This window comes from Girardinichthys multiradiatus, chromosome 21 (genome assembly GCF_021462225.1).
Source record: "Girardinichthys multiradiatus isolate DD_20200921_A chromosome 21, DD_fGirMul_XY1, whole genome shotgun sequence".
Taxonomy (NCBI): domain Eukaryota; kingdom Metazoa; phylum Chordata; class Actinopteri; order Cyprinodontiformes; family Goodeidae; genus Girardinichthys; species Girardinichthys multiradiatus.
The window spans coordinates 16,559,962-16,575,188 of NC_061813.1; the positions used below are offsets into that span (position 1 = coordinate 16,559,962).

Here is a 15,227-nt window from a genome sequence, read left to right on the forward strand (position 1 = left end):
CAAAAATTTTGTTAGCCCTATCTTCTATTAAATAAAAAGAGCTAAAAGAAAATGTCCTGAACAACAAACCTAATTAACAAATTATTCTTATAGAACAGTATACACAAATCACCAGTCGTATGGGTGCATACTCTCAAAGATATAAACTGCATCCCAATGAGGCTTCTGATCATTTTCACTGCTTACTTTTTGTTTACATCTGCTTAACATTATTCACACAGGTGTGGCAATGTTATTCCGTTTGGGCTTCAATTTTCTTTAATGTATGTATTTTGACCATTTCTTTGCAGTTTATTATGCTCTTTAGGTCTTGCTTTCTTAAGTTATTTCCTTATTCTAATTATTATCAGGTGTTTTGTATTTGTTCATTCTTTTGTCTTTTAGCGTTCTTCAGACATGTAGAGATATTTTCCTCTTAGTTTTCTGTTTGATGCTTCCCTAGGTTTCTCTGTGTTTCTGCTCCTTTAATGTTAATTAGCCGCCTCCCTCCTTCAGCTGCTGTCTTCCACTCTCCGCCTTAGCTGCAATTAATCTCATCTGATTTGCTCATCTGGCTTGTCTGTCATTTCTCAACCCCTGCCTGAGTATATATACTTAACACTTCTCTTTGTTCTTCACTGGGTTCACCATTTTTTCATCAGTCAAATTCTTACCTAGTCCTGTTTCAGTGTTTCCCTTTCTCACTTCCTTGTGCAAGACTATTTTTTGTAAGTACACCTTATTTTTATCATTAAAGCCTGTTTTCTTTTGTGCTCTATGTTTGAGTCCTCTTTAGTTGAATCATGACAGTCTTATATGTCAGAGAAGCAGCAAACAAGGTTGGAGGTAAGTGGCTGTTGGAGCCCCTGCAGATTAGCAATGGCAATAATTGAGCTTCTGAACCCAAAAAAGGAAGTTCAGTCAGATTAGAAGTATGTCTGCCTGCTGCTGGTAGACTGAAACTTCTGTGTTCATTGTGTACTTTATTTATTACAACAGATGCTTGATCTAATCTAAAGCCATATATTTTCATGTCTGATAATTCACAATGGACATAGCAGACAGAAATGGTATCATGTGAACTGGTTCGGTTCAGTAATACGTACTGAGAAAATCAGGAGCATTTGAAGTAAATAGAAGTTGGAAGTTCTGCAGGATCCTTAATATGGCAGCCAATCTATTGACTATTTGTATTATATTTTAAAATAAATAATTTTGATGTTTGGTATTTGATATTTTTATTTTTTATTTTTTTTAAAGATGATGTAGCAGTTAATGTGCTCCCCCAGGTCTGAACCTAACTGCCTGAAAACCTGAGATGTGCAAAAACACTTTTGCTCCTTTTAAATCTGGACTGAAAATATTCCTATTTACTGGAGTTTACCCATAAAAAGATTTGTGTTATGATTTCTGCTAAGTCATAGATTTGATTTTTAACATTATGTCATTTGACGTTTTTCTCTTCTTGTGTTTTGATGAAATATGAGGCTCCATTTGTCTGTTTAATCCAGTATTTTATTTATCTGTTCCTTTTATTGCTATAATGCAATTTGAATAATCCTTAGTACAAATTCTAATAAACGTCCCTTGCCTTTATTACATGGTATTTTACTTTATTTATTTTATCAATGTTGTTTCACCTCAAAATATTCAAACTCAGAAACCTCTACTGAAAAATGCTTTACTCTTTAGGCTTTTTGAACAGACAGTAAATAAAAAAACGGTATAATTTTTGTGATAAGAAATGAGTCATGGACATATGGATGAGCAGAAAATGCTCTTTAATCCTCGTTCATCAAAGAAGGAAGGAAGCTATAACCACCCACCTCTACATGACAATGGCTTTTGAACAGAGAAGATGGTTATTTAATCTTCTGCTGAATTATATTCTCAAATTACCTGATTAACTAAGATGTCACTTTTGGGTTTAAATTGATTTGGTAAGAAAGTTTTACTAAGCTTTACTTTTACAATAACATTTTTAGCCTTGAAAATATTTAATTACTCTGAGTTGAAAAAACACTTGGGGAAACTTTGTACTAAATTCATGTTCAATTTACCTTCAAAATTCTTCTTGAGTTGACACCTGTGAGGTAGTTCAGGGAGTCAACTGGAGCAGATCTGATGCGTCAAGCATGATCTTTCACACACTCTGCAGAACATGTCAATCATACCTTACCTAAATGGACAATGTATTTAAGCTGCAAAGTATCCTGCTGTACTAACCTGAATATCTTAGTTTGGTTTTACTGACCTGTTTTCATTATGTTTCCAGTCTGAGGACTATCAGAATCTCATGGCAGCTCTGTCTGAGAACATGCTCACAGTCAACATGTTACTGAGTGTCTTCTTTCTTCCAGGTGAGCTGTTTGTTTACTTTCTTTCATTTAGAAACATCACATGAATTATTTCTAGTCTGAAATATTAAATCTTGATATTGTTTAAAGGCTCCACATGTAACATGCTGCAGATGAACTGGAGTTAGTGGATCATAAACTTTCTCTGTAGGAAGACTTTGCTCCACATTGTTTTCATCTTTAGTTTGTTTTTACAGGTATTTATGCTAATAGTTGTGATGGGAGAACACCGCTCGTCACCATTACTACACCAAAGCCGACTGCAGCACTGAGCGGATCTTGCTTGAACGTCCCATGTAGCTTCACAGCTGCACCAGGAAGCACAGTATTTGACAGTAGTAAAGAAACCCGTGGAGCATGGATTAGAGATGGAAATGATATTTATAACATAAATAATGGGGTTAGCACAAATGTAGTAGAAATTACCGGAAACTTGAGTCAGAAAAACTGCACCTCTCTGTTTTCTGATGTAAATAAAAGTCAAGCAGGCAAATACTTCCTCAGAATCGAGAATGGTGACTACAAGGGAACAGCTTGTTCTGATCCGCTTCAGATAACAGTTGAAGGTAAGAGTTTTACTCTACTCAACTCCACAAAGTTACAGAAATACTTTTCTAGCTTTGTCTTTTATTAACTGCTCCCTGACATTAACTTCAAAGGATTATTAGCAACTGTTTCCACCAGTAATAAAACCATCTCTTACTAAGCCCTTTACCAGTTTATGTGTATATTATATATTTACTGTATATTTAAGTGGATCTTATAGTCCAGTGTGGTTTGTGGTACCATGTCAGTAAGTTTGGAAGGAGGGAGAAACACAACCTGAAGAGACAAAGTTTTCTTGAACATCAGTTTGAAAGATTTAGTTTTTTATACTTTATATATCTCACTCTTTAGTTATTTCTGGTGCTTCTGATAGTTTCAGAACAAATTTACAGCCAGGTTTCACACAACTATTTCATTGACTCTACAGTAAATGTTGTAGCATGAATGAATGTTTAATCTCATTGGGACAGAAGCCCTAAATAAAAACCGAGAACACCTCACTATTGTGAGATGTTCACAATAATTCTGAGCCTCAACAAAGGTCGAAAAGGTCAATCACCTGGAGGCTTTAAACAGTTAAAGGTTGTGACAGAGTGAACTGTGAAATCATTTCAGACTATTTACTGTGTTTTACTGTTAATGTAAAACCCCAGATTCTCCTTGGAGTCCCGGCATTAGCATCTCTGGTGGTGATCTGAAGGAGCATCAGTCTGTCACTATAACCTGCTCAGCTTTGACTCCCTGTCCACACTCACCTCCTGAACTCACCTGGAATCTCCAACAAGACTCTCACAGACAAACAGAGAAAAACACAGATGGAACCTTTACAACTAAAATCCAGGAGAACATCACTCTGTCAGACACACATGATGGATACAACATCAGATGTTCTGCCAGATATCCTGTAAATGGAGGAAACAAGACAGCAGAGACAGCAGTGACTCTCAGTGTTTCATGTAAGTGATCCTGTCAGCATGTCATGGTTCAGCTGTTTTTGATCAATAAACTTAATGTGTCCCATTTTCCTCAGATGCTCCTAGAAACACCTCAGCATCCATCAGTCCATCAGGTTTGGTTTCAGCAGGTAGCTGGGTGGAGCTGAACTGCTCCAGCAGAGCCAAGCCTCCTGCCAGCTTCACCTGGTTCAGGAACAGCAAACATGGAGCCATTAATGTATCTGTGGGGCAGGTTTACAGCTTCAGTGTCACTGAAGGTGGAGAGTTTTACTGTGTGGCCAAAAATGATCGAGGTCAGCAGAGATCATCTGTGATTCTTGTTAGTTTTGGAGGTAATTAATAACTGGTATTCAGAATTACCACATCATTTGATGTTCTAACAACCTTTCCTCTTAGGCCATATTACTAGAGTTATAAAGACCACATGGTGTGATGTTCCAAAAACATTTTAACTGAGTCCATTTAACTATTAATTCTTCATGTTAGTTGGTTGAAGCTGAGCTGCTCCAACAGATCCAATTCTTCCCTCAGCAGCTTCATCTGGTTCAGTAACAGCAAACATGGGGCCATTCATTTTTTTGTGGGGCAGGTTTATAAATGACCAATATGACAGACAAACAAACGTGTTACTGTGTAGCTGCAAATACTCTTGGTAATCAGATATTATAAATTTGGAAATTTAGGATAAACACAGACAAAAAACCCAATCTTGACAAGCTGTTCTTTTTGGATCCTTCTAAGATTTTTGTTTTTAGCACCATGTAAGATTTTTATTTCAAACAAATCTAAACAACTCACTGAAATGTAGACAAATACTAAATCACTAAAAGTATTCTATGTTAAGGCATGATTTAGGTTCAGGTACTTAAATTGTGCACAAATGCTCTGACAAACTATCAACTTAGTTTTACTCTTAGATGTTTAACATGAAATATTGTTTTCATCTAGTGTCTGGAGTTGGTGTCTGTATCACAGTGAAGATCCTGGGATTAGTAATGCTCTGCAGTGCAATCATCATCTTTGAATGGTGAGGCAGTTTTCTATGAGTTGATACTTTGCTGCCTGACACCTGTTATATGGTGACGTTAAATATTTGGTAATATAAATCTAATCTCTTTCACTTATAGCTGGTTTAGATTCTTCAAGAAACTGACAAAGGTAAGATAACTAAGATAACATTTTACATACCTTTGGCAGTTTTAGATTTAATGTAATCATTTAACTTTATTTTGTTTAGGCTTATACAGGTCCTTCTCAAAATATTAGCATATTGTGATAAAGTTAATTATTTTCCATAATGTCATGATGAAAATTTAACAGTCATATATTTTAGATTCATTGCACACTAACTGAAATATTTCAGGTCTTTTATTGTCTTAATACGGATGATTTTGGCATACAGCTCATGAAAACCCAAAATTCCTATTTCACAAAATTAGCATATCATTAAAAGGGTCTCTAAACGAGCTATGAACCTAATCATCTGAATCAACGAGTTAACTCTAAACACCTGCAAAAGATTCCTGAGGCCTTTAAAACTCCCAGCCTGGTTCATCACTCAAAACCCCAATCATGGGTAAGACTGCCGACCTGACTGCTGTCCAGAAGGCCACTATTGACACCCTCAAGCAAGAGGGTAAGACACAGAAAGACATTTCTGAACGAATAGGCTGTTCCCAGAGTGCTGTATCAAGGCACCTCAGTGGGAAGTCTGTGGGAAGGAAAAAGTGTGGCAGAAAACGCTGCACAACGAGAAGAGGTGACCGGACCCTGAGGAAGATTGTGGAGAAGGGCCGATTCCAGACCTTGGGGGACCTGCGGAAGCAGTGGACTGAGTCTGGAGTAGAAACATCCAGAGCCACCGTGCACAGGCGTGTGCAGGAAATGGGCTACAGGTGCCGCATTCCCCAGGTCAAGCCACTTTTGAACCAGAAACAACGGCAGAAGCGCCTGACCTGGGCTACAGAGAAGCAGCACTGGACTGTTGCTCAGTGGTCCAAAGTACTTTTTTCGGATGAAAGCAAATTCTGCATGTCATTCGGAAATCAAGGTGCCAGAGTCTGGAGGAAGACTGGGGAGAAGGAAATGCCAAAATGCCAGAAGTCCAGTGTCAAGTACCCACAGTCAGTGATGGTCTGGGGTGCCGTGTCAGCTGCTGGTGTTGGTCCACTGTGTTTTATCAAGGGCAGGGTCAATGCAGCTAGCTATCAGGAGATTTTGGAGCACTTCATGCTTCCATCTGCTGAAAAGCTTTATGGAGATGAAGATTTCATTTTTCAGCACGACCTGAAATCTCTGGTAAATGGTTTACTGACCATGGTATCACTGTGCTCAATTGGCCTGCCAACTCTCCTGACCTGAACCCCATAGAGAATCTGTGGGATATTGTGAAGAGAACGTTGAGAGACTCAAGACCCAACACTCTGGATGAGCTAAAGGCCGCTATCGAAGCATCCTGGGCCTCCATAAGACCTCAGCAGTGCCACAGGCTGATATCCTCCATGCCATGCCGCATTGAAGCAGTCATTTCTGCCAAAGGATTCCCAACCAGGTATTGAGTGCATAACTGTACATGATTATTTGAAGGTTGACGTTTTTTGTATTAAAAACACTTTTCTTTTATTGGTCGGATGAAATATGCTAATTTTGTGAGATAGGAATTTTGGGTTTTCATGAACTGTATGCAAAAATCATCCGTATTAAGACAATAAAAGACCTGAAATATTTCAGTTAGTGTGGAATGAATCTAAAATATATGAATGTAAAATTTTCATCATGACATTATGGAAAATAATGAACTTTATCACAATATGCTAATATTTTGAGAAGGACCTGTAGTTGTTGAGTTGGGTTTAGGTTCTGTGCAGAATACTAAAGGTAAATAAGAATTAGAAAATGTGTTCTGTGAATGCTTGTCTGTCAGGTGAGAAGTACGTTTTAAAAATAACCTTGAAACAGGTTTTAAGAACACTTTAATTTTGTCCACAATTTCTGTATTAAAAATTTGTTTATTGGTTGCATGTAATATTCTCAACTGAAATGTTGTGCTTTCTTTAGCTTTAACAGAAAATCATCATAACCTACAGAAATTAAGGCTTTAAAACATCGGTTTGTGTGTAAATTCACTTATTGAATTGACTTACTGAAATAAATGAACTTTTCAATAATAATCTCGTGTAGTGAGATGCGCCTATATCTCCTAGTCAGAATGGAACCCACACATTTTTTTTTTTTCAAAAGAAACTGTTTTTGCAATTATTTTGCTGTACAATTCTTACAGTGTTGGATTAATGACCCCATTATGCTGAAAATGACCAACAACAAAAAAAGCTGTATATTTGAGGGAAGAAATGTGAATCAGATCAAATCAGAGTGCTTTTTACTGTCATTGTATGATAAAAACACAATGAAAGTACAGGTACTGTGAGGTGACCTAATTTAAAACACAATTAAAAACCATTTGGTGCCTATCTCCAGCAGTCTACAGGCGATAGGTGGGGTATATATGGTTGTTGGTCCTGTGTGTCCTCTGGCTGGCTAGAAGGATGGATGAATTTATGTATGTATAAATGTATGTGTAAATGTCTTTTCACACAGAATATTAACATAATGTAAGCAACGCACGTAAGGTCTGCCTGTATATCTGTTATTTCATAAAGTGATTTTTTTATGTGTTATTTCCCTGACTCATCCAGGCATGTAAGTATGTTATATAAACGTTGTTCAGTCGTGCAGAATACATATTAATACATGTGAGAACTTTATTGTTGTTTTTTTTGATGAATAAACATCTGCAATAATTACTGAATCAACAATTGATGTGTCATTTAAATGTTACAATTTATTTTGATTCGTGAATAAAAGAATACAAAGCTTCGCAATTTTGAGTTAATATGTTGTTGGTGTTGATGGTGAGTTCCAGAGCCCACGCTGTGCCACCCATCTCCTTGAGAGAGGCTGGACTCTCTTCTACTCTGGGATGGCCCGTGGAGAGAGGCGGTGAGCTAGTGTGGGTTTGCTTGTTGCCTTCCAGCTCTGCCATCTCGTGTTGGCATTTACCCCAGTGGATGAGAGGGTCGCATCCCTGTGCCTTCGGGTTGTCGAAAGGGCTCTGACTCTTTTCGGCCTATGGGCCGAGCGGTTGTGCATAGTACCCATCCTTCTTGGCGTCTCTGTCGGGGTCGCTGCATAGAGCCCCTCCAGGGACTCCTTTATTCTGCTGGGGGACTTCAACGCCCACATGGGAAACAACAGTGACACCTGGAGAAGCGTGATTGGGAGGAATGGCCTCCCCGATCTGAATCCAAGTGGTGTTCCGTTATTGGGCTCCTGTTCTAGTCACTGATTGTCCATAATGAACAACATGTTTAAGCATAAGGGTATTTATTAGTGCAATTGGCACCAGGACACCCTAGGCAGGAGGTCGATGATCGACTTTGTTGTCGTGTCGTCAGACCTTGGCAGGCCCAAGCGCATAGTAAGGGTCTGCTGGGAACGTCTGGCGGATCACTCAGCCAGTGATGTATTCAACTCCCACCTCTGGGGAGATTTGACCAGATTCCAGGGGAGGAGGTTGAAGACGTAGAGTCTGAGTGGACCATGTTCTCCGCATTTATTGTCGATGCTGCTGCCCATAGCTGTGGCCGCAAGGTCTGCGGTGCCTGTTGCAGCGGCAATCCCCGAACCCGGTGGTGGACACTGGCAGTAAGGGATGCTGTCAAGCTGAAGGAATCCTATCGGCTGCGTCTGGACTGGCAGACAGGACTGGTGGTCCCCCTTCAAAAGAAGGGTGACCTGAGGGTGTGTTCAAACTATAGGGGGATCACACTCCTCAGCCTCCCTGGTAATGCTTATGGCAGGGTATTGGCAGAAGAGAGTCTGACCGATAGTCAAACCTCGGCTTCAGGAGGAGCAATGTGGTTTTCGTTCTGGCCGTGGAACACTGGACCAGCTCTACACCCTCTGCAGGGTACTCGAGGGTACATGGGAGTTTGCCCAACCGGTCCACATGTGTTTTGTGGACCTGGTCCCTCGTTGTGCCCTGTGAGGGGTGCTCCAGGAATATGGAGTTGGGGCCCTTTATTAGAGGCCACCCGGTCTCTGTACAGGGAGGAGCAGAAGTTTGGTCCGCATTGCCGGCACCAAGTCGAAACTATTCTAAGTTTGCCTGAAGAAGTTACAATTTTTGGCTATATGAAAAAGTTTTTGTTTCAGCAATGGCAATAACGAGCACAAGGACTTTAAAGAGCAAAACCGTGTGAAGTTACTTTTAGATTGGATATTCGTGCTCCACGGATTCACCAGGGCTTTTCTCCCGTTTGATCTGAGGTAGGCAGTCTGATTAAGGGCAGCTGCTCTCTGCCTGCTCCCTCCTCCTGCAGACGCTGGTTCGCTAAAGGACCATAAATAAATGTCCGAACCAAACACGTTGTTTCAGGGTGGTTATGTGTGATCAGCAGGTTTAGGATGTTATTACTTACAGTGCTCTGCCTGCATGTAATTTAGAAAGGTGATTTGTCCTTCTTCTTTTCTGTCCCATAAATGGTAAAATTACATGTTTAACCAGCCACTGTGGTCCTTAATATTACTCTTGAGTTTTATTAACTTTTCCCTGCACCGTCTCAACGAAAACCTTCTCACTTCTCCTCCTCACTGAAAAGCAGTCTGGTCACATCACATGTAGTCCATACTCAGCCCTGGTTGGACCTGCTTAGGAGCAGGGACCAAAAAACTAGGTACCGGTACGGAAAAAACTGTAATGGAATCAATCGCAAAGCGAGCCGAGTGGAGTCGAGTAGGGCCAAATCGAGCCAATGGAAAAGGGGCATTAGAGATGGGGTGAAGAGCTCAGCCATCCAGGAGGGTCTCGGAGTAGAGCTGCTGCTCCTCTACATCGAGAGGAGCCAGTTGAGGTGGATCGGACATCTATACTGGAAGCCTCCTGGACGCCTTTCTTGGGAGGTGTTCCAGGCACGTCTCTCTGGGAGGAGGCCCAGGGGACAGCCCAGTACACACGGGAGGGACTGGCTCTCGGCTGGCCTGGGAACGCCTTGGGTTCCCCCTGGAGAAGCTGGAGGAGGTGTCTGAGGAGAGGGACTGCTGGGTGTCTCTACTGAGTCTGCTGCCCCCAAGACCTGGTCCCGGATGAAGCTGAAGAAAATGAGTTGGAGTACGAGTACGAGATGTAGTTGGTGTTAAAAATTGTCAGAAAACAATATGCACTTAAATAAAGTACATATCTTAACAACATCTACAGATGCAAAGTAGTTTTCTTTATAACTTCCCACATCTGAGGCAGATTGAGTGTGCCACAGAGAAGTAGTGTTATGTAAAACAGACAGTTGTATAAATGCTGAGAAAAAAGAGAAGTAAAAAGAGGAATTTGCTTATTTTGTGTTTCAGGATTCATAATACAATCTACCTGTGGTTTTCTAGTGTCAAGTCTCTTCATCATGTTAACCACTATTTTGTTTGTTTGGTGATATTTTTTTAGATGTGTCTTCTACAAAACCATTTGTACTAAATAATTTACTTCATCTTAGATATCATTAAATTTGCATTCAAGCAGGCAGTTCAAAAAGGTTTCATTTACCCTTCCCTGCAGAGCTTCCCACCTCATAAACCGATAAACATACAGTGACTTGCGAAAGTACTCGGCCCCCTTGAACCGGTCAAACTCTTGTCACATTTCAGGCTTCAAACATAAAGATATAAAATTCTCATTTTTGTGAAGAATCAACAAGTGGGACACAATCGTGAAGTGGAATGAAATTTATTGGATGTGTCAAACTTGTTTAACAAATAAAAAACTGAAAAGTGGGGCGTGCAATATTATTCGGCCCCCTTGCATTAATACTTTGTAGCGCCATCCTTTGCTGCAATTACAGCTGCAAGTCACTTGGGGTATGTCTCCATCAGTTTTGCACATCGAGAGACTGAAATTCTTGCCCATTCTTCCTTGCAAAACTGCTGGAGCTCAGTGAGGTTGGATGGAGAGCATTCGTGAACAGCAGTCTTCTGCTCTTTCCACAGATTCTCGATTGGATTCAGGTCTGGACTTTGACTTGGCCATTCCAACACCTGGATACGTTTATTTGTGAACTATTCCATTGTAGATTTGGCTTTATGTTTTGGATCATTGTCTTGTTGGAAGATACATCTCTCTCCCAGTCTCAGGTCTCTTGCAGACTCCAACAGGTTTTCTTCCAGAATGGTCCTGTATTTGGCCTCATCCATCTTCCCATCAATTTTGACCATCTTCCCTGTCCCTGCTGATGAAAAGCAGGCCCAAACCATGATGCTGCCACCACCATGTTTGACAGTGGGGATGGTGTGTTCAGGTTCATGAGCTGTGTTGTTTTTACGCCAAACATATCGTTTTGCATTGTGGCCAAACAGTTCGATTTTTGTTTCATCTGACCAGAGCACCTTCTTCCACATGTTTGGTGTGTCTCCCAGGTGGCTTGTGGCAAACTTTAAAGGAGACTTTTTATGGATATCTTTGAGAAATGGCTTTCTTCTTGCCACTCTTCCATAAAGGCCAGATTTGTGCAGTGTACGACTGATCGTTGTCCTATGGACAGACTCTCCCACCTCAGCTGTAGATCTCTGCAGTTCATCCAGAGTGATCATGGGCCTCTTGGCTGCATCTCTGATCAGTCTTCTCCTTGTTCAAGATGAAAGTTTAGAGGGACGGCCGGGTTTTGGTAGATTTGCAGTGGTCTGATACTCCTTCCATTTCAATATGATTGCTTGCACAGTGCTCCTTGGGATGTTTAAAGCTTGGGAAACCTTTTTGTATCCAAATCCAGCTTTAAACTTCTCCACAACAGTATCTCGGACCTGCCTGGTGTGTTCCTTGGTCTTCATGATGCTCTCTGTGCTTTGAACAGAACCCTGAGATTATCACAGAGCAGGTGCTTTTATACGGAGACTTGATTACACACAGGTGGATTCTATTTATCATCATCAGTCATTTGGGACAACATTGTATCATTCAGAGATCATCACTAAACTTCTGGGGTGAGTTTGCTGCACTGAGTAAAGGGGCCGAATAATATATCACGACCCACTTTTCAGTTTTTTATTTGTTAAAAAGGTTTGACACATCCAATAAATTTCATTCCACTTCACGATTGTGTCCCACGTGTTGTTGATTCTTCACAAAAAATTAGAATTTTATTTCTTTATGTTTGAAGCCTGAAATGTGGCAAGAGATTGACCAGTTCAAGGGGGCCGAGTACTTTCGCAAGGCACTGTAGTACTTTATTTGGTAGTTTTAGTTTGGACTCCAAAGTGACCAAGATGCTCACAAGTTTTAAACCGAGTTTTTTGTTTTTTCTCTAAAATATTTTGAACTCAAGTAAATTCAATGCAAAGAAATAAAAAAAAAATTTGGCTTTACATCCACAGGGAACAGAAGATCCAACCTATGTCAACAGTGTGATGGCGACCAAGGCATCATGAGCCACAAGGAGACCAGGAAAACATAGAGACTTCTCAGTGGAAGGATTTCCTATCTCTGACCTTTCATCAATTTTCTTTGTCTAATTGTTCAAGTTCAGGGTCTGAAGAGGCTGGTTCTTGTCTGCAAAGGACAATGGGGGACAGGATACACCATGGATAGGTCACCAGTCCATCACATTACCATACATTGTGCTATAGAAATTACTTATTTCTTGATGCTCTTTTTTGCATTTGAGTATTTAGGGAATAAATAGTAATGCTTATAAATGAGGCCTGTAAATGCTAAAAATAGGTGAAGCAGAATTTCTGCTCAATTAAATTCGGTTCAGTTCAGTTTTATTTATATAGTACCAATTCACAACACATGTCGTCTCAAGGCATTTTACAAAGTCACTTCAGTCAAATCCTACAGATTTTAGGTCAGGTACATACATTCCAATTAATCCTAATTATCAAACATTGCAGTTAGATTCAGTTTATTATTCGAATTGGTTAAAAAAAAAAATTTATCCAGCAGATTCCATCGAGTCAGTGACTTTCAGCATCACTCCTGGACAGGGTATTTCTAATTTTGGAAATGTTTTGAAGGTGAAAGTAGGAAATTCTAGAAACTTGTTTAATATGGGATTTAAATGGCATGTCCTGGCTGGTCAGAAATAACACCAAGGTTTTTTGCTTTATTACCGGAGGTCAATTTAATGCTGTCCACATTAACTGACAAAATTTTTATTTTTTAAAGGCTCTGGTCCGAAGAAGAAGCAAAACATTTTAAGTCATCCATGCTTTTATGTCTTCAAGACATGCTTGTTGTTGTCCACCTGGTTGGGCTCATCAGGATTTATAGATAAATAAAGCTGAGTATCATCAGCAGTGAAAATGTGTCCCATGCTGCCTGATAATTTTATCTATTGGAAACATATACTGAATATAGTAAAGAGAATTGGCCCAAGGACTGAACCCTGTGGTACTCCACAATTAACCCCGGAGTTTAAAGATGATTTATCATTTACATGAACAAACTGGAATCTGTCTGACAAATAAGATTTAAACCAGCCTAGCGCTGTTCCCCTGATCCCTACAGCATATTCCAGCCTTTCTAAGAGAATATTATGATCGACTGAATCAAATGCAGCACCGAGATCTAAGAGAACCAGAACAGACAAGTCTGTTGTCTAAGACCAGGGGAATATCATTGGTGACTTTCACCAGTGCTGTTTCAGTGCTGTGATGAGTTCTGAAACCTGACTGAAACTCTTCAAACAGATCATTGCTGTGTAAATGCTCACACACTTGATTAGCAATTATTTCTCAAGAACTTTAGATAAGAATGGAAGACTGGATATAGCTCTGTAATTTAGTAAATCATCTTGATCAAGCGAAGCTTTCTTAAGTAATGGTTTAAGTACAGGTACCTTACAAGCCTGTGGTACATATCCATTTACTAATGTAAGGATTATGATTATTGATTAATTAATATTTATCAAGAATTATAATTTAAAATCATAATTTGAGAAAAATGTATTTCTTAACCAAAAATCTTTACTTAGAAATTGAAATCATAGATGTCCTCTGATGTTGTAATTGTGGCTCAAAGCCCTTGATAATTACAATTAGTAAATTCTCAGTAATAATTGATAACTATTATTAGATGTCACTGTTTAATCAACCATTTCACCGAAGGTGGGAAAGTTTGACCTTATTTTGACTGACAAATCACTCTTACTCAAAGTAAACATGAAGGCTTTCTCTTTATCTAAGTGAACATTTATTAAATCAACAGCCCTGATACACCTCGCTAGTCCAATTCAAAAATATTCACCTAATCAAACATGCAGACGTTCTACACAAAAGGGGTAAAGTAACTAACTAAACAAGATAAAACAGCATTGAGTGTATATGAGATCTAACCAGCAGTTATGGCAAAAACAAGAGGAAATATGGTACTGAGTGGAGTTTCGGGAGCGCCACCACCCCCAAAATGCAGCTCAGTGGAACACACAAAGGGTCATAACCCCCCCCAAAGTTGTAGCTCAGTGGAACACACAAAGGGTCATAAAACTTTTCGGTGGCAACAGTGGAAAATCCGTGAAGGGTGAAGACAAAGAAATGGTTGAGTTTTCCACCATGAGGTTCTAGCAGTCCAACTTTAAAATGCACTTGAGTCTGCTCTTAGGTGTTCAAAAACAAAACAGTGGGACACACACAACTTCAAAGCACAGCGGCTTCCAAAGTCCAAGAGCAATCAAAGTTTCAATAAGACATTGCATGCACATACAACTTAGAACACATTGGACTATAAGTGGCGATTCTAAATTGCCCTAAAATCCTACTCTATCCTGCCCAAGCTATTTCTAATAGAAATAAAACAAAACGGGATTACTTGGTGTCAGGTCGGCTTGTCTGGAGTAGGGGGAGAGAGAGGGGGGAGTAGTTGTACGTCAGCAACTAACTCCAAAAGCGGTCGTGTCGTCCTTGGCCTCCTTTGGCAACAGAGAAAAAAAATATGACGGACCGTCAACAGTCGACTGGAACAAAACAAGGAGGAAGATTTTGTCTCCTTGAAAAACCTCCGTGGGTTTTGGTCACTTGTTAAATCCACGTCTTTGATCGGGAAAGTAAACTTACAAGCCTTCCTATTCTTGTAAGCTTAATTCGTTGAGTTTTCTGGCCAGTGGGGAGAATTGATGAAAACCCACGTGTGAGTTTCTTCTCCAGAATGATGCGCTTCAGTTGCATGGCTAACCGGTCCCGGTGTCCAGCATGAAAAGCAAAGATGAGAGACCTCATATTATTATATGGTCCATTGTGACGTCAGAGCTGCGACGCCCCCCTTCCTATCAGCTGCAATACCTGTAGTAGCAGACTATCCTGGGGTACATAATGGCAGCTAACGCTGGAAGGCATAGTAGCGCACAAATGGTCC

At 40.0% G+C, this 15,227-nt stretch overlaps 1 protein-coding gene across 1 annotated transcript in view; it reads left to right on the forward strand.

Moving 5' to 3' along the window:
• LOC124858506 (B-cell receptor CD22-like) overlaps window positions 1-12,846 on the forward strand; it is a 41,177-nt gene extending 28,331 nt beyond the window's left edge. The window contains exons 5-8 of the mRNA XM_047350575.1: window positions 3,913-4,170; window positions 4,787-4,865; window positions 4,966-4,996; window positions 12,251-12,846. Coding sequence (XP_047206531.1) covers window positions 3,913-4,170; window positions 4,787-4,865; window positions 4,966-4,996; window positions 12,251-12,304 — 422 coding nt within the window. The 3' untranslated portion in view covers window positions 12,305-12,846. The remainder of the gene's footprint in view (window positions 1-3,912; window positions 4,171-4,786; window positions 4,866-4,965; window positions 4,997-12,250) is intronic.
• Window positions 12,847-15,227: the final 2,381 nt, after the last annotated feature.